Source organism: Salvelinus alpinus, chromosome 18 (genome assembly GCF_045679555.1).
Source record: "Salvelinus alpinus chromosome 18, SLU_Salpinus.1, whole genome shotgun sequence".
NCBI lineage: Eukaryota > Metazoa > Chordata > Actinopteri > Salmoniformes > Salmonidae > Salvelinus > Salvelinus alpinus.
The window spans coordinates 26,100,948-26,121,269 of record NC_092103.1 but is presented as its reverse complement, the minus strand read 5'-3'; the positions used below and the strand labels follow the sequence as shown (position 1 = coordinate 26,121,269).

General features: G+C 42.4%; 1 protein-coding gene across 1 annotated transcript in view; it reads right to left on the bottom strand.

Moving 5' to 3' along the window:
- Nucleotides 1–429: 429 nt before the first annotated feature.
- tnfrsfa (tumor necrosis factor receptor superfamily, member a) overlaps nucleotides 430–20,322 on the bottom strand; it is a 34,482-nt gene continuing 14,589 nt past the window's right edge. The window contains exons 2-10 of the mRNA XM_071350772.1: nucleotides 13,785–13,956; nucleotides 12,471–12,602; nucleotides 8,241–8,352; nucleotides 7,837–7,976; nucleotides 7,469–7,558; nucleotides 7,294–7,352; nucleotides 6,052–6,357; nucleotides 5,583–5,619; nucleotides 430–3,442 (exon numbers count right to left, since the gene is read on the bottom strand). Coding sequence (XP_071206873.1) covers nucleotides 3,141–3,442; nucleotides 5,583–5,619; nucleotides 6,052–6,357; nucleotides 7,294–7,352; nucleotides 7,469–7,558; nucleotides 7,837–7,976; nucleotides 8,241–8,352; nucleotides 12,471–12,602; nucleotides 13,785–13,956 — 1,350 coding nt within the window. The 3' untranslated portion in view covers nucleotides 430–3,140. The remainder of the gene's footprint in view (nucleotides 3,443–5,582; nucleotides 5,620–6,051; nucleotides 6,358–7,293; nucleotides 7,353–7,468; nucleotides 7,559–7,836; nucleotides 7,977–8,240; nucleotides 8,353–12,470; nucleotides 12,603–13,784; nucleotides 13,957–20,322) is intronic.

Below are 20,322 nucleotides of genomic sequence, written 5' to 3'. Positions count from 1 at the left end.
CATTCAAAAGTGATCAAAACATCAGCCAGGAAGCATAGGAACTGAGAAGTGGTCTGTGGTCACCACCTGCAGAACCACTCCTTTATTGGGGGTGTCTTGCTAATTGCCTATAATTTCCACCTGTTGTCTATTCCATTTGCACAACAGCATGTGAAATTTATTGTCAATCAGTGTTGCTTCCTAAGTGGACAGTTTGATTTCACAGAAGTGTGATTGACTTGGAGTTACATTGTGTTGTTTTAGTGTTCCCTTTATTTTTTTGAGCAGTGTATGTATTTAATACAAGACTCAATCCAGGCTGTATCACATCTGGCCGTGATTGGGAGTCCCATAGGGCTGCGCACAATTGGCCCAGCGTCCTTTTTTACTTAACTGACTTGCCTAGTTAAATAAAATAAAAATACAAAAATACAAAAAGCAAATACAGGATATTTGTACAAACCATTTATTTAAAATTGACATTAAACATACAATGGCTTTGCTACATTCGTATCTGAAATCCAGACACAAGCAAACAATTGTCTAAGGGAGAAAATTACTTAAAGAAAACATTTTTGTTCATAAAACATTTACATAGGCAGTATAAACATGTTTTTAAGCTATGCAACGAATAAACAGAAAAGTGTGAGGCTTGTAGTAAAATATGAAAAAGTACAAAGAGAAAAAAAAAACTATTCTCAAATCAATTGCCAGAGCGCAAACATGATATGAACACCAATTCATAACCCTAACTCCTAAGACTTCATAAAAAAAGCCAAAAGCCGTCTCAAAGGTAATATTGTAACAGAAGGGATGTGTTAAAAAAGGTTGTAGAAAAGCATTATGAAGAAAAAATAAGGTCCCTAGAAATTGATGCAGGCTGGTTTTTCATTGTCTGTCAATAGATGGCAGTGCCAGCACTGTAGCTTCATATCTCAGCTATAAAATATAATGATTTCCTCTTTACATAAGTGTAACCACTAGACTACAGGGAAAAAGGGGCTAAACCAAGTTTAATGTGTCTAACATCATATGCTAGTACTTAGGTCGATTCACCACTTATGGCCTCACTAAGTCTATTCTACACAATTTACTTCACACTTCATTCAGTTCCTTCTGCTTTTAGGTTTTTATTTTTTGTTAATAACTGTATATATGTACATATATATTTGGTGAAGCACATAAATACACTCTTACAAATGTTTGTACAAAGGACGCTACAGGAAATAAACGTGGATTAACTATCCTGAAAAGCTTTCATTCATCTTCTTGTCAGAGCCAAACAATGGGAAGCAATGTGATTTGCGTACCTGTATATACATGTTTGTTGACATGTATAAAGGGGTCCAACTTTGTATCAATACATTAGTAGCCTTTTCACACTACCGAGCCAAACCGAGCAGAGCTGTACTGGACAATGTGAAAAGTACAGTTTGGGTCGCCCCTATAGTGTGAATCAGGCATATTAGTTCAGGCTTGAAAAGTCTGCCCTCTACCACAGAGAGAAAGGCTCACAATAGCCCACAAATAGATGAAAAACATTATGTTAACAATCACTACAAGAGCCCTAACACAAAATGGACATTATCATGACCACCTTGGTTGAATAAGAAACTCTATGTGCAGAAATGGCATATGTAACTATGAACTTCTTTGACCGTATGTGCACTGAACATAGTCTTTGATCAGTGCTCCGGCATCAAGCAGGAAAGGGTTAACCCCAAATGCAGTTCAGCCACTCCTGTCTATTTGATCTCAGTCATGATGCCCTGTAGCTAAATGTAGTCTTGATAATGTAGTAACACATTACTGTGCTCTTTAGTTTTCCAGGGCTGCTTTGTTCAGAATGGCATAAATAATGACACATAATCATCATCCGTTTAAAATAAATATGTCAATGAATGTCAATAAATAAAAAATGATGGAACCTTGAGGGCTCTGAGTATTTTTAGGAACTGTTTAGAAACATTTGACTAACAAAAGAAATAGCTATGGAAATAACTTCCAACAAGTGTCTCACTGGACACACTGGTTGAATCAACGTTGTTTCCACGTCATTTCAATGAAATCACTTGGAACCAAAATGGAATAGACGTTGAATTGACGTCTGTGCCCAGTGGGGTGAGAATGCATTAACACTGAAAAATAAAAGAACTAACAATGCAGTCTATAAAACATTCAGTTTAGTCACTTCTGCATTTACAACTTCCTTGCTCTTACCTGCACTTATACACTTTAAATGAGCCTATGGCACATTTCAATTCATAAACAAATTCTGGAATTTGTAAACAGTAACAAGCTACCGTATGAGACATATTTACACACACATGTAAATATTCAAATGGACCATTTCTAACTGTCGTTAAAACTTCTAATACGGTTATGACTCATATCAATCTGCATTTTCAACCATGATATACAGTATGTTCCATATTTTACTGTAATTTCTTTACAGCGTTGTGCTTAAATGGTCTATCTTTACCTGTAGTTTAAACTTCCTCCTAATATGGGCATTTGTTACCTGTTGCTCTAAACCCTTCATGTGCCAGAGGCCAGTGCATCAAGAAGACGCAGTATCAGTGACAAAAAGCTAGCTAATGCCACTCCTACAAACCAGTGTATGTCCCTGTCCCAGGGGTCAGTATTGGCCTATAAGCCATGTCAGTCTCAGAGAGAAGGGGCTGGGTGTAAAATTATTGAAATCAAAGGTGAGCTTCAGACCCACCCAATCACCTCAGCTTACATCTGACCACAACGGCCGCTAAATTGTGTTAAGGCCATCTCTTAAAATAACCTCAACATCCATCTCCAACTCCTCCATTTAGTTTTAGAAAGTGTTGGCCTATCAAGACCGAATACACCAGGCCATATAGGCCGATTACAGTTGATGTCTTCTTGCAAGACAACAACGTCCATCTCTAAACCCTGCATTAGAGAGTACTGGTCTATAAGCCGAATACACCAAACCATTTTGTCTGATCTTCGGAAGACAACAATGTCCATCTCCAACTCCTCCATTTTATAAGAAAGCACTGGCCTGAGGGCCAAATACATCAGACCATTTAGGCCAATAAGAGTTGACGTTGTCTTTCAACAATGTTTTTAATTTAATCGCAATCCACACACGTCTCCAAGGCAGCGCCACCAGTGGGCTGGGGGTGTCAGGGCGTGTCTGCGTGTTTGTAGTAGCCCCTCTTGATGGCAGCTAAGGCGATGCTCTCAGCGGAGCGCCTCTGGTCCAGGCTGAGAAGGGCCTGGAGCAGGGCGTTGATGTCTGCCTTCAGACCCTCCTTCTGCATCCAGTTCTTCAACAGGTCGTACACCTTGTCGCCAGGAGGGGCTCTCTCTGCCATCTTGATGTGGTTGTCATTGACACCGATGTAGCGGAAGAACTTGTTGTGGATCCGCACATCCAGGCACTCGTCGAAGAGGTCGAAGCTCTTCTTCAGGGATGTCTCCTCTCCTGGGGAGAGAAAGGAGAAGAAGTGTTATCTTGGTTACATCTTTGCTAATTCATTGTTACTGATATCAAAAATAGGGGAGTTTTTCCTGTTTTCCTGACCACCAAGAAAATATGTGCTTTAGTTATAGACAATAAGTAAGGTCCAGACTTTTTTCCTGAACTGGTCACATGGTCAGAAAAAAAACTCCTGCCCTTTATTTTAGAAAGCATAACTCTTTATCGTAATTTTTCCTTTTCCTGATGATTTCACTTAAATGAATTACAATTCTTAAGCAGAAAACAATAATATAGCTTTTCTTAAACAATAGATAAAGTAGCTCTGCATCAACTATGATCTGTTCCTGAATCTGTAGCGGTGTGCTTTCCCCGTCACATTTTGTTCATTTTCTAGGCTTTACAATACAGCTCCTTTTTAGCATCTAAATTGTAAATTGTTTCTAACCTCTTAATGCCGGGGAATTAACTCGTAAAGCAATTAACCACTGAATACAGAGCTAACAAGGTTAAACCGTGGAGCCAATAGCAAATAAGTGCTACACACACGCAATTAACTTCAGGCAGAGATAAAAACAAAGCCAAGCTATACTGACTATAGTTCAGTAGCAAAAACTACGCTTTAGCTAAATCACGTATTCCTGTAGTCCCTATTCATTCAATTCATATCCCTATTCATCATAGGATGAATGAGTGACAAAGGACATAAAATCCATATATAAAATCCATCAAATTCATGATTGTTTTGACTTGCTGAGGGCTGACATGAACTCGACATTATTCCATCTCTATGGAGTATATTCAATAAGTCGAAATGCTCAAACCAGGCATATAAAAATGTAACTGATAGACAATATATTTCTATCAGACTGTTCTGTAACAATTCAGTCTTCTGAACAGACCGCAGTCAGGATATGATGAATGTGTTGTTTATGGTGTTTGTGGAACCCCTCCCTACAGTGGTGTAGTGGTGCCTGGAGCAGTGGGTATACTCTCATTTTTCCGAGACATCCTGTGTGAAAAAATCTATGAGAAACAGTCACATACACTCTGAATGACCTAAAACGATAAATCCCATATTGGTCTTTCACAGTCAGGCCAAACCAAGCTGTACTGTGCAAGTAGGCTTAGATACTGTTAAAACAAATAAATGAGGCTGTCAACGGAGTCAGAAATTCATAGTTTTCAGATCTTTCCCTATTTTATAAGGTTTTCACTCTCAAGGTCACACTTCTTTAACAGAAAAACAACAAAATTGTATGTTTTAAGTCCATAACAATGATTGAACCACACCAGGAGACCACTTTTGAGGTCTGGAAAAAATCTAAGAAATGTTGAGTTTTGAGTGTAGTTACCCTTTAATTCAAGTGTGCAGGCACCTAGCACTGTTGTTTGGTTAGCTGTGGTTCTGTTGCACATAAGATGGAGTAGGCAAAATAAATGTCCACTGGATGGATGCAAATAATGATGATGTCATTCTGACAGGTAGGCATAGGTTACTTTGTAGCTAGTTAACATTTAATAAAGAAGGTTTTTAGGAAAGCCTTTCCATCTATCAGAAGACGGTTAGGCCTATCATTAGCACTGCTATATATGTTTCCTGTTCTTTAATTGTTTGACACCTGGAAGTTTTATTTCATATTATGAGGCATGTCTTACCTTGCTTTAAAGTAGCGTATTGTAAAAATCCCACCATAGAAACATGGAGGCAATTATTTGTATAAAGACTTACTCATGCGTTCTCCTGTTCTATAGTTTTTTTGTTTTTTAAAAACTTTCTTTCATTGTCTAGCAGCCAAAGGCATTATGCTAGTCATATTAGCAACACATGATACATTTCTAACAGATATTTCCATCTATTTCTATGAGACTGCTTGCATGTGCAGTGCGCATTTTAGAATGGTGTTTTCCAGCAATTGCAATTTGGAACAAATAAATAATAGTTTATCAACATTTTAAGCTAAACATTCTGTTCCATCAGCCTTATTAATTGATACAGCGTATACTTCCACCACACTACTTAAATACGTATCAGTTGGGATTAAGAAGAGAGTATACGCAATGCCCACTGAAAAATCAGTCCACTACACCACTGCCTCCCTACTAGAACCCGGCCCACACTCCAGCTCTGTGCGGGGTCTCTTACCTAGCAGGGGCACCAATCTCTTCTGTAGAGGATCATCCTGAAACACGACAGGAGAAAAAACAAGAGTTAACCACAGTCCTTCTACAGACTACCGGGGACAAAATCCCTTATCTGTTCAGAAATACTGTAAGTAAAATATTATTAGTGTTATGAAAGTCTGCCTTGGTGAAAATTCTCAAACTTGCAATGTGCTATTGTTATTGCACTTCTCAGGATATGTGTCTGCTGCAGGAATGCACAACTCGTCTCTGTGCTCACATGATCTGCTGCTAGCAGGGTATGTTTGGTTTTGTGTCCTAGGCCATACCTATCCTCAGGGTCCCTGTCCCCCAATCCCCCCTGATATCACCCTCCCCCAGCTCACCTCTCTCACAAGGTACCTGTTCTCTTCTAACCTTCTCTGCCCCCATATTCCTCAACATCTCCCTCCCTCCACCGCCCCCCAACCACCTCTCCCTCCTTCTCTCACCCCGGCTGTGGGCTGCAGTCTCTGGGTGGAGGGGCTGTGTCGGGGAGAGCTGCTCGACGAGGCTGCCCCGGCGGTGGGCAAGGCCGACAGACTTGTCTGGGAGGAGCTGGTGGTGTTGGGCAGGCTGTCACCTAGGCCACGGTCCTCGTCCTCCCCCAGGCTCAGGGGAGGGGAGGCCTTGATCAGCCTACCCTGGGTCTCCTGCAGCAAGGGACGTGACTCGGGACGGACCTCCTCTGCTTCTTCCTCCTCCAGGCCGGCGTTCTGGCTGTTTTGTCTCTCCTCTGCTGTGGGTCCACTCTCATCCTAAAAGAGAGAGATTTACATAGAGTGAGAAAGAGAGAGAGAGATCACATTCATATCATACATGTAATCATAATTAGTTGATATGGTTCAGGCCGGTGTGACTAATCTTCTGCCAAGACCAGAAATAGTGAGTGACGCATCACTATGACCTTCGACTGTGTCACTTAGCAGATCAAAGTACACTGAGATATTCTGAGAAGATGCATGAAAACAATTCCCCACCGAAGATTCATATACAGCCAACAGACATATACTGATATACACCAGGGATGGTCAACTGGCGGCCCAGCCCCCCTTTTATAGGCCCGCGGATACATTTTTAGGAACTCAGTCAGGATCTCAACTTACTGTTGAGAGTTATAATGGTAGAATACACAAGGTGCAATTTCAAAATTTGGTTGTGCATCAGCAGTTTTTCTCTTGTTATGTCAGTAATTGGCAGTCACTCAATCAGCCCATGTCAGCTAAAAAGTTTAGTCTAGCCAGTTATCTAAACTTGTAGTAATCATGGTCGAATTAATGACCAGGGGCCCCCATTGATTTTGTTAGTCACTTAGATATGCAAACATTTCTCTCCGCCCCATGGGAAAATTTGTAGAATTGTATGAAATGAGTTGCGAAATCTTCTCTACGCCTCCATGGCAAAATGTGTAGAATTGCAGCAAACTTGCTTTAAAACTGCAACATTTTCTCAACGAATGATATTAACTCTCTGCTGTCAAGAGGGGGGGTCACTAAAATGTTGTGCTCACAAGGTAGCGGTGGGGGACACACAACAAAATGTCACATAGGGCCGGATCTGACTACATGTATGTGGGTACGCAGACCCGCGAGCCACTGTCCCCTCATGATGAATTCAGATTTATATCTACACTGATAGATAACATAACCCCAATGACATACTGTAACTAAAGGAATAGAGAGGAGAAAACTTACGATGGGAATCTTCACGATCTCATTGGAGTCACAGCGACTGTCTGAACCTGAGAGACAAACTAAAACACATGGAGAATTAGACAACAACCATATCAGACAACCAATCTGCAGTGTTGTGTCAATATGTATTTCAATACACAGCGAGTGGCAAGGGACATTTGTTTTTGTTACTCACCTGGCTGAAATGTACATGGCTTCTTGATCCAAAGCCACACACCAATCCCAATGGAGAGGAAGAGCAGGAGCAGAATGACCAATGGCGTAGCTTTTGGGGAGGAGAAATGAGGAAACCACAACCAATCAGAATCACACCTTAGACTTGATAGAAACTATGCTTATTTTTCACAATAAAACACCCCATAACCTATGACTTCACTAAAGTAGGAATTTGCGCTCCACTAACAAGCAAGTGTCATGTTATTTAAGCGGAAAAAATATCAGTGTATCAACTATATACAGTTCATTCTGTTTATTTAATCTGTCATCAATAAAAATAGATTTAGAGCCTATAAAACAGATAGCTATAGGCATATGTAGGCCTACCTATGGTCTTTGGTGAGCTGGGGCTGGGGGTGGGGGTGGGGAGGGTAGGAAGGTGGAGGGTAGGTGAGACGTCCAGTTTCCTACACAAAGTGTTGGAAATGGGGGTGCATTTCTTCACCTCCTCCTCCCCCACTTTACACCTAGGAAGACAAGAAAAAGGAATTAGTATTTTATTTTTGAAGGGGCTAGTGCAGTAGACACTTGGTTAAAAATGACATAATGCTAAACAGATCAATTTGTGCGGTCTTGCCAACTCCTTGACAACTCATGGCAATGACAAGAGAAGTTGGCTATAGAGTAAAAACTGATCTGAGACCAGGCTGCTGTTTAGTAGGCCTACAGGGGTGATTTCTGGACTAAATGCTGGTGGTTTTAGTGTTCTAAATGTTTAGGGTGGCACTCACTTGGTACATCTCTTGCAGACCTCACAGGCCTGCTCTGGCACACAGAAGGTGCCTGCTCGACACTGGCACTGGGTGTCTGTGGTTCTGGTACAGGGTACCGTCTTGCTCTGATCTGAAGAGGGAGAGAAAAAAGAGAGAGAGAGCGAGCGTAATTAAGGGCACATTCGTACATTCACTCTGGCTATCTACTCCAATTTCAGAGCACTCATCTGAGTGTCAGAGCGCAGAATAACTGATGAATTTACGAACGCTCAACACCTGCTGAATATGGCCGGTGTCAGTAAACATCAGCAAAACAGCTTAATTAAATTGTTGCCAGCAGCACAGTTACAGTCACCAACGCTCTGGATAACATGAAAACAGCTTAACCAGAACGCTCGGATCAACCCTACTCCTCGGCCAGAGTGTCCAGTGTGTGCTCTAAACGCTCCAAGAGCGAAGCGCTCTGAATTTACACTCTCTGGTACTCCAAAGTGAATTTACGAACGCACCCTAAGTGATAATGCCCGAGAAGCTGGTGTTTGGAGGATATATTGGCATGGGTGTTGTTAGGGCAAACACCGGCTTCGAGGGCATTATCACTTTTACACAACAGGTTTATACAACATATTCAAATAATGTTTGACATATTTTCATTAACGTTATTTTGATGAATTTATTTGTACTATTTCATAATTCCACAAGATATAGTCCCTACACAAATCTAGGGTTGCTGGAGACGCGACCCAGTCGTTCAGTCTTTTTGTTCTCTATCTATGGACGCGACCCAGTCGTTCGTTCTAAATGTTCCATTGCCATACTGGCTGGCAACGTTCTTATGCCTTGCCTGCTAGCTAGCCAACTACGGCTAACTTACAGTCATCTCAGAAAGTGCAGCCAGAATAACAGCAAAGTAGCTGTATTTGCATTTGTTTAAGTGACATTTATTTGGATACATCCATAACAATAAGCTGATGAGGCGCGATTTCGCCTGGCATAGAAAATGTGCTCACTCGTCAGAACACTGTCGTTCAGAGGAGCTAGCCAACAACACAGCTACAGTAACAATCACTTCAAACTGAAGCTGGAAAGACTGCAAATTAGCTGTGTTTTGTTGTACCTTTAAAAAAAAAAAAAAATGTTTTGTATACAGTGATCCCTCGCCACTTCGCGGTTCACTTATCGCGGATTCGCTATTTCGCGGATTTTCATAATGCATTTTTTTTTTTTTTTTGGTGCATTGTGCTCTGCATTCTGATTCGCTAAAAACTCACTCCCGCTTCTTGTATCAAAACATGCTACGAATTGTGCTATCATTTTGTCGTCTCGTGCAGTTATGTGTACGTACATAAAACAGCTTGGCAAATTTACATTAAGTTGGCCAGGAAGGAAGGACTAACGCTTGGTCGCTTAGCAACCATGGTGCGAATGGCCACTGAACTTAAGCGAGTAGCTGAGGAATGGGACCCTTTGATGAGCCGTTCATTACAGTTCTCCAACGTAATCGATGGTGGCATGTCGGTGTACAAGGATCTTTTTGCAAAGAAGAAAAAAGAGCGACAACAGCTGCCTATCACTATGTTCTTCTCCCGAACAAACACACCTGCACCGCGGGCTTCAGAAGAAGAGAACACTGCAGAGCGCAGTCAGGATGCAGCGGCCCAGTCTGAAGAGCAGTGAAACGGCCTACACGTGAGTCACTGTATTTGTATACATGTAATAGTTGCTAATTGTAAAAAAAAATTTTTTTTCTATTTCGCGGATTTCACTTATCGCGGGTCATTTTCGGAACGTAACCCCCGCGATAAACGAGGGATTACTGTATATCCATAAAAACGCTGCCTGCCTGTCTGTCTCGTCCCAACACGTTCATTTCTATGGGACAGCAGGAGATTGATTTTGAATATTAAAAACATTTAGCAAATGTCTACTGATAAAAACGAAATGTTAGTCTAAAAGAAATGCTTTATATAGTGGAGATCAAAATTAGAAATTGCTTGGCTGGGCTGATGAGACAATGGATTGCGCAGTCAGATGGAACAGAGTAAATAAGCATTTTAACGTCATAGATTTAGCCATTGGCAATTTGTGGAATAGACACCGGCTGGAATGTGGTTTTAACCAATCAGCATTCAGGATTAGACCCACCCGATTAGACCCACCCACAAGTACTATTATAAACTGTGGTTCAAGCCCTGAATGCTGATTGGGTATGACAAAACATTTATTTTTACTGCTCTAATTACATTGGTAACCAGTTTATAATAGCAATAAGGCACCTCAGGAGTTTGTGGTATATGGCCAATATAGCACGACTAAGTGCTGTATCCAGGCACTCCGCGTTGCGTCGGGCAGAGAACAGCCCACCGCCACGGGCCTTAATGCTTAAATATACACTACATGACCAAAAGTATGGGGACACTTGGTCGTCAAACATCTCATTCCAAAATGATGGGCATTAATATGGAGTTGGTCCTCCCTTTGCTGCTATAACAGCCTCCACTCTTCTGGGAAGGTTTTCCACTAGATGTTGGAACATTGCTCGCAGTTGAAGTTCCAAATCATCCAAAAGGTGTTCGATGGAGTTGCTGTCAGGGCTCCGTGCAGGCCAGTCAGGTTCTTCTACACCGATCTCGTAATACCATTTCTGTATGGACCTCGCTTTGTGCACGGGGGCATTGTCATGCTGAAATAGGAAAGGGCCTTCCCCAAACTGTTTCCACAAAGTTGGAAGCACAGAATTGTCTTGAATGTCACTGTATACTGTAGTGTTAAGATTTCCCTTCGCTGGAACTACCCCGAACCACGAAAAACAGCCCCAAACCATTATTCCTCTTCCACCAAACTTTACAGTTGGCACTATGAATTGGGGCAGGGAGCATTCTCCTGGCATCTGCCAAACCCAGATTTGTCCGTCGGACTGCCAGATGGTGAAGCGTGTTTCATCACTCCAGAGAACACGTTTCCACTGCTCCAGAGTCCAATGGCGGCGAGCTTTACACCACTCCAGTCGACAATTGGCATTGCGCATGTTGATCTTTGGCTTGTGTGCGGCTGCTCGGCCATGGAAATCCATTTCATGAAGCTCCCGACAAACAGTTCTTGTGATCACGTTGCTTCCAGAGGCAGTTTGGAACTCGGTAGTGAGTGTTGCAACCGAGGACAGATGATTTTTATACGCTACGCGCTTCAGCACTTGGTGGTCCTGATCTGTGAGCTTGTGAGGCCTACCACTTTGTGGCTGAGCTGTTGTTGCTCCTAGACGTTTCCACTTCACAATAACAGCACTTACAGTTGACTGGGGGAGCTCTAGCAGGGCAGAAATTTGACAAACTGACTTGTTGGAAAGGTGGCATCCTATGACGGTGCCACGTTGAAAGTCACTGAGCTCTTCGGTAAGGCCATTCTACTGCCAGTATTTGTCTATGGAGATTGCATGGCTGTGTGCTTGATTTTATACACCTGTTAGCAATGGGTGTGGCTGAAATAGCCGAATCCACTAATTTGAAGGGGTGTCCACATATATTTGTATATATATATATATTGTATCATACATTCAATAATTTAGGTAACAGTTTATTTTCAGTTCTGTTTCAGATGGTATATATTACTAAGTTATTATTACTAATCTTTCTAATGTTTACTGTGAGATATGTATGTATACTGATGTACATATTAAAGCTCTTTCACAGCACAAAACATGTCCCTTCCCTGTAACAGTTATCTCCTTTCAGTGGGTCAGGCCTTTCACATGGCACAAAGACACACCGAACTCCTTTGCAAGGTAACTTACGCACACACACACACACGACTCTCCTGAGACAGGTAACACACACTCTGCATTGAGTTTGTGTGAAAAAAACGAAGACAGGCACACCCTCGTACGCCATGTAATACCACTGTATCAAATTATCATGGAGCTTTGAGGACAGGGAGAAAGCGACCATGTATTCTTCTGCACTCTCTGGAACAAAAGTCTATCAAGCTAAACTGTGAATGCCCAATACTCCATGAGTAGACTCCCGGAATTGGTGTCTACCTTGGTTAATAGTTTATGAATTGGCAACAGATACAAGAGAGAGACATTGTGGTTAGCTAATAGCTAACTTCATGTGAAATGGAGAGTCTCTTCTTCTAACGACACAAACTTGTTGTAAGACAGTTCTTTAAGGACAGCTAAAAGAGGCCAGGTAACAGGTAACTGTTTGTCCTTTTACAGGACTACAAATAAACAGCAGAGGACTTCATTACCCTTGCGGCAGTGCGTGCAGGGCAGGCAGTGGTTCATCCCGTTGGAGTGTTCTGTGTAGGTGTGGCCGTGATGACAGAGCAAGCATCTCCCCTGCTCCATGTCCCGGTCACAAGCCCTGCCCACGAACGTACCTGTCCATCAATAAACCCATCAATCAATACAAGTTTTACAAACAGAAATAGTCTGTTATAGCCTGTTTATTTGTTTGATTAATACTTAACAATAACCTTATTGAGGTCAAAATACATATTTAGCCTGAAGCATTTCTTCGAGTAAGACAAAGGGGTGGTGTGCTTGTGTGTGTTGTGATGGTGGTAGAGTATATGCATGTGTGTGTGCTTTTCCTATGTCTAATACTGGAACAGAGACACGTAGCCATGGCATATGCAAACTATATACTACTGCAGTGGTTTTGCGTCTACTTTCTTGGTTGTGATGTAACATTAGCACTTTTCCCGCCCCGTTCACGCATGACATGCTTTAGGCACCTGATTATCATGTGTTTAGAGAAAAGACCGATACTATCACACCCAAAAGAGAGAGAGCGATAGAGGGAAGGAGAGAACGTGAGAAATGTACAGAGTAAAAGCTTGAAAAGTTCATTGGCATTCCTGACTAACTAGCTAGATAGAGGCAGCGCAGTCTGTCTCTCTGCCTTTTCCTATCTGACTGACCTAAAAAGGTCCAAACGGGTCTCTGCCTTTTTCTATCTGACTAACCTAAAAAGGTCCAAACGGGTCTCTGCCTTTTCCTATCTGACTGACCTAAAAAGGTCCAAACGGGTCATCTAATTGGAAATAGCAATAGCTTGTTAGCAGTAGCCTGCTAGCAATGGTGCTAGTGTTGCTATAATATCCATGGCTCATTCCACAGCGCTGGCATCAGTAACGCAGTGGTTAGGTTTTAATGGGACTATTTCAACTAGTAACACAACTTTTAAAAGAAACCCTACTCCCTCCCTTAATGTTTACTACTGGGTGTTGTTACAGAGCCTGGGTTGGGTTCCCTGCCGCTAGCTTGGGCATAGGTTCTGTTCTGCTCTGCTATCCTCACATAGTTGGCATGACTCAAATAATGTTAGAGTCAGAGTAATGAGTTCCCTCCTCTCTGGAAGGCCTGTTGATAATGTATCATAAGGACTGGTTCTAGCTTGGGTTCTATGTTTTGTTTATAAAGTGTGATTCTAGTTCTGGTTCCGGGATCAGGTTCTAGTAGCTCTGATTCTGCTGGCCTGTACTGATAGCCTGGCAGTGTATATAACCAAAGTTCTCGCTTGGGTTCTAGATCAGGTTTTGGGCCTGGGTTCTCCTTACCGGCCTGGCAGTTGAGGCAGCAGAGGTCCTGATGGAGGTACTGCTGGTTCTCCAGACAGGTTTTGTGTCGCTGCGTTCGGTTCCTGTCATCGCCGGACCACTGGGCCGCCAACACGCCACTGAGCTCCGCCCCACAGCACGCCAGCCCTGAGCACAGCAGGAACACCACCACCTAGAGGAGGCAGGGATGGATAAAGTTTAATTTACTTATTTAACCTTTAGTTAACCAGGCAAGTCCATTAAGAACACATTCTTATTTACAATGACGACCTGGAAAGGGCAGTGCAGCAAGAGAGAGAGTGAGAGAAAGAGTGGGAAAGAGAGAGATTGCTCCCATTCATATCATACAGGAGGGAGAGGTTCACATTACCAGTCTATATAAACACTCACTCGCCCACCCGCATGGGAGCGGGGAGAGAAGAGAGTTTATATTCTCATAAGAAACCGTGTGTGAGCAATCTGGGTCCTAATATGAACCACCTGATCTGAACATCTGCAGAGGAAAGCCAATTAGGAGAGCAGGCTGGAGTTAGAAAACAACCTAACATGTGTATGTATGCAGAGTTTACACCATATACTGATGTTAAATGTTGAATTAAGGCCATTCAATACAGTTGTTGAAGTAGGATTCTAGGCATGTTGAATGGCCAGGTCACGTGACATCACTGTTCTGGGGTTCAGAGAAGATCCCAGGGATAAAAACATAAAAGTTCAAAACAGATTTTCTTTTTTTATGTGGTGGAGTGCAATACCATTCTATTCAATAATATCGGATTTTAAACCAGCAAAAATATAAATATGTATACTGTGCATAGATTTTTTTAAATTACACATACACAGACAGACACTTCAAACAGATAGTTCAAAGCGTATCCAAACAATTTCAATCTATTCAAAATGTCATTTTGGTTAAATACATTGTCTTGGACAACCATAATCCTCTCTAGTGAGGAGACAATGGGGATTGATAGGGTATCCTATAGCTAAAGCTAGCATGTTGCTGCCCATATCAGATGTGATCCCAGTAATCCATTCATGTGCTGGATAATAACAGGGCTTGTATGGATGGGGGGGACAGAGTAGAATACAGCGGAGCACTTTAGTGTGGCCCAAAGGCACCGGTGTTTGTTCACACGCCTTTTCACCTTGTCACTGTGAGAAGGTCCTATTCACCGGCAAACAACACACTTTAGTACCTCTACATCAAATGACCCACATTCTTAAAACCCCAGCGCTTTGACTGGGCCGACATGCGACACCACCACGAAGCCCCTTGGAAGCAATGCGACACCTCCTCGTGTAAATGAGCGGCCTAGTTTTGGTAGGTTTTGTCTCTCTCTCGTAGACCCCACCGTGCCCCACCACCCTCCCACCCTCATAACTGGCACACAGCGCTCAGTTCAATCTAACCCACCGCTCAGTTCAATCTAACCCACAATATTTACACAATAGCTCTTTTATTTTTCCCATGGTCAAATAACATAACGTATTGAAATCACAGATTTCTGGTACAAAGACAGTGGATGAACATAGCGACTACTCAAATGGTGGGTTACATGGAATTCCTGGGAAACCAGTGGAGTTGACTCCTGACAGACTGCAGTTGACTTGTGTAAGACTACAGTAGAGTTGACTCCTTACAGACTGAAGTTGACTCCTGACAAACAGACTTGACTCCTGAGTCTAAGCTCCTGTCGTTCCTCACTTGGATCTGTGGAAGGCGGCCATGCCTTGTTGTTCACAGGGAGTTTCCTGGCCGGTGCAGCGCTGCTGTGCACCCGCCGAGCCTTTTGCTGGCTCTCTCCTTCTCCCCCCTCCCACCCCCTCTCCCCGCTCTCTCTGCTCACGTCAGACTTTCCACAGACACGGGGAGGCAGAGCGAAGGGGCCGACGACCAGGAGAGCACTCACAATCACACCATTTAGCTTTATCCAAACATAGTGAGAGAGAAGAGGCAAAGAGAGGGGGGAGTGAGAGAAAGAGGGGTCAGAAAGAGAGAATGACAGAGAAGGGGGCGAGAGGAAAAGATAGAGGGGTTAACAGCTTGTGAGATTGTACAGAGGGAGTTAAAGAGTTGAATGTGTGACTGTGAGGGAGGGGAGAGGGGGGAAAGCAAAGGACTGAGGCCGTGTGAAAAAGAAGGAGAAGGGGAAAACGACAGCATGCATGTGTGCATTTTGCATTTGTGAAAGAGGGAAAGATAGAAAAAGGAGAAAAGCACAACCAGGGAAGAGGGAGGAGAGATTGAGCCGTGCATTGGAAGCACACTATAGACAAGAGAAGTAGTGAAACCATGACGAATACCACAAACAGTAATCAGGCTTGCTTAGCCATGTAACCATGGTTATGTTCCCAATCAAAAGCCTGAAGGGTATACTGGATCAATGAGTTAGCCCTCTAACTTTGATAAACAAGCAGAAATAACTCGATTTTTTTGGTTAATTAAGAAAGCTAAACTTTTTGGTTGTTGAGTCATTTAGACCACGCCCATTTCAAGCTTATCCCCCCAGAAATGTTATTTCAGAATTTTTAGGCAAGTTAGATAGCCAACTCCTTGATCCTACTTTAGTAGTATACCCCTCAGGTGGCTACTGGAAAATACACACACACACACACACACACACACACACACACACACACACACACACACACACACACACACGAAGGGCTGCTGAGCAGTGACATAACATCCTGTCTGAGTGCATTCCTGGGCCTGTGGATCACTAGATTCCTCCATGCAGCAGCCATCCCAACCTCACAGACAAACCTGTTCTTGTCTCAGCAGTTTACAGGCGCCCCAAAGAGGAAAAAGGTCACTTTATGGGGAGGAGGAATATCTAACAATGGAATTTTCCCATTGAGCCATGGCCATTAAAAAGAGAGAGTTTCTTGTGTGACTGAGGTTTGCTCAAGTGTTTGAATTGGGGAAAAACTCTGTCTATTCTGCTAAATGACTTCCATATTGTACAGTAAGTTCTTGGTATGAAACGGAGTAGTAGACATACATATTATTCAGTATTGAGTTCTAAATGCAGACAATTTAAATTATGCCTCAGAACCTGATCGACCAACATTACAGCTACCTGTACACTTGACTACAGGCCTTACCACTTTTCACACACCTTTTGTGTACCTGCCTGCACTTTCATGTCACACTGGTTATTTCCTTGTAGTTACTAGGGCTGGGCGTTAACCAGATTTTCATATCATCATACCACCCTTCTCTCATTCCGGGATTTACGGTATTACCGGTTTAGTACACAAGGGGTGCCCAACAAATCCCACAAAAAAGCCCATTGGGCATCTATTAAATAAAGGTAAAATAAATATTACCAAAATGCTAATTCTGTGCTTCAGTTGCACTTTTCCACACGGAGGAGAATGAACAAACGGGGCATTCTATCAGCAGACAGCGCGACTTTTCTCCAGTACCTTTCGGTGTAGCCTACTTTTCTCCAGTACCTTTCGGTGTAGCCTACTTTTCTCCAGTACCTTTCGGTGTAGCCTACTTTTCTCCAGTACCTTTCGGTGTAGCCTACTTTTCTCCAGTACCTTTCGGTGTAGCCTACTTTTCTCCAGTACCTTTCGGTGTAGCCTACTTTTCTCCAGTACCTTTCGGTGTAGCCTACTTTTCTCCAGTACCTTTCGGTGTAGCCTACTTTTCTCCAGTACCTTTCGGTGTAGCCTACTTTTCTCAGGTAAAATGCAAGATTAACTTTAAGCAAAACATTAGGAAATGTAGCTGGCTTTCTATGATGCATATTAGACATATAATGGCCATGCATCGTTTTTTTACAAAAAATAGCGTTGCACTTCTGTTGTCATCTGATGAAAATGAAGCTATTTTCTGCCAAATGTGCACTAATGTATTTTCTGTGAAGGAAAACTATAGTTGCATGACCCTAATCACTCTATTGAAGCAAAAAACACTGTTGACTTTCAATATAAAACACGACCCCTGTTAATACACAGCTGGACTCCACTGCTCCTGCTTTCTCCGTTCCGCTATCTACAAACAAACACGTGACTGGCTCAACTGTTCTGGGGAACGATGGTAGGCTTCATAATGTACAATAATGTGACAGGTAAATTGAAGAACGCAATCAGCTTTATCTCCTAACGTATTGCACAAGTTGACTGCAGGTATTTACTTAAAAAGTAGCTACAAATATGAAAATGTATTGAACATTTTTCAAGAAATAATTTTAAATGGTATTGGCCTGATCATGTAAACACTGGGCAGTACATGCATGCACAGACACACAGACACACAGACACACAGACACACGGACCAAACAATTAATTCCCATTCAAAATTCTATTTTCCATAACCCCAAATCCCTAACTCTAACCCTATACCCTAAGCTTAAAATAACCTTTTTCTTTGTGGGGACCACTGAAATGTCCCCACTTGTCCGAATTTTCCTTGTTTTACTATCCTTGAGAGCGCTTCTGGTCCCCACAAGGATAGTAAAACCAAACACACGCTTGCGTGCGCACACACATGCGCGCACACACACTGAGACAAACACACATACTCTTAGACCAGCCACAATGTGGTAGAGTTTCATAAGGAAGAGGACCGGAGTGGCCACCTTAACCTCAGTGCTGAAAAAGAGCCCTCCAAGTCCTAAAGCCACAATCCCTGGTCTCTGGCAGCCCACCAATACTAAATACTCAAGTGTAGTACAATACAGCAGACATCCTGGCCTGCACATGACAGAGAGAGAGAGGCAAAGAGAGAAACAGAGAAAGATAGAGAGAGAGAAAGAAAGAGAGCGAGAGAAAGAGAAAAAGAGAGAGAGCGAAAGAAAGAGAGAGCGAGAATGAATGGACTGCAGCCTTTGTGAGCATCACTGTCCCCCAGTCCGGTGGCAGTTACTCTCATCCAGTTCCTGTCATTGCCAGGGGTACTTCCAAATTGCCCTGGAACACTCGACATATGCCACTGTGTACACTGAAGTTGTATTTATTACTGAATGACAGGACCCCCTTTCAGCTGAGCAGGTTATCAATGTGGCATTTAGAGGGTTTTATTCCGCTCCTGTGGGTCGTACAGTGAGCCTCATTATCTCAGGAGAGTGGGGGGTGGGAAACACACACACACACACAGCAGAGGGGTCAAGTCAGAATGTACTTTATTTGATATAAAACAGATGATTTCAATCAGAGCCATATCTGATAAGGAGCAGCAGGCTGTACCTCATTACACCCCTGGGGAGTGGGACCCTGACCCTCGTCTGTATCCCGATCATGCCTTTCCCATTAGCCACTCATCCATTATCTGGGAGGGAAATACGTGTTAGTGGGGATACTGTACACCCATCCGTTCAGATTAACTGGACAGGCGGATGAAGAAAACAGGCCCTGATATGGAGGTTCAGATTAGTGAAGGAAAGTACTGCTAAGAAGAAGGTAGGCTGAGATAGAAACACAGTGAGTGCAGAGACACTTAAGGGGTTAGTTCACGCCAAAATCACAGTTTGACAGATGTTTTGAAATTGAAAAAGTTGATGTTAAGTAGTTTATTGTGGGTCAATTGCTTATACTAACTATATTAGGTCAGTTTTACAACTTCCTGAGAAACTACAGTGCCTTTAGAAAGTGTTCACACCCCTTGACTTCTTCCACATTTTGTTGTGTTACAAGGTGGGATTAAAATGGATTTCATTCTCATTTTTGTCAACGATCTGCACAAAATACTCTGTAATGTCAAAGTTGACGAAGAATTCTAACATTTGTAAAAATATATATATAAAATAAAACTAATATATATTGATTACATAGTATTCAATCCCCTGAGTCAATACATGTTAGAATCACAGTTTGTAAGCAATTACAGCTGTGAGTCTTTCTGGGTAAGTCTCTAAGAGCTTTGCATACCTGAACTGTAAAATATTTGCACATTATTATTTTGAAAATTCTTCAAACTCTGTCAAGTTGGTTGTCGATCATTGAGACACAGCTATTTTCAAGTCTTGGCATAGATTTTCAAGCTGATTTAAGTCAAAACTGTAAGTAGGCCACTCAAGAACATTCAATGTTGTCTTGGTAAGCAAATCCAGTGTATATTTGGCCTTTTGTTTTCCTCTAGGATTTTGTCTGTGTTAGTCCTATTCCATTTATTTTTATCCTGAAAAACTCCCTAGTCCTTGCTGATGACAAGCATACCCATAACACGATGCAGCCACCACCATGCTTGAAAATATGAAGAGTGGTACTCAGTGATTTGTTGTGTTGGATTTGCCCCTCAGGACATAAAGTTAATTTCTTTGCCACATTTTTAGCACTTTTACTTTAGTGCATTATTGCAAACAGGATCCATGTTGTGGAATATCTTTATTCTGTACAGGCTTCCTTCTTTTCACTCTGTCATTTAGGTTAGTATTGTTGAGTAACTACAATGTTGTTGATCCATCCTCAGTTTTCTCCTATCACAGCCATTAAACTCTGTAACTGTTTTAATGTCACCACTGGCCTCATGGTGAAATCCCTGAGCAGTTTCCTTCCTCTCCGGCAACTGAGTTAGGAACAACGC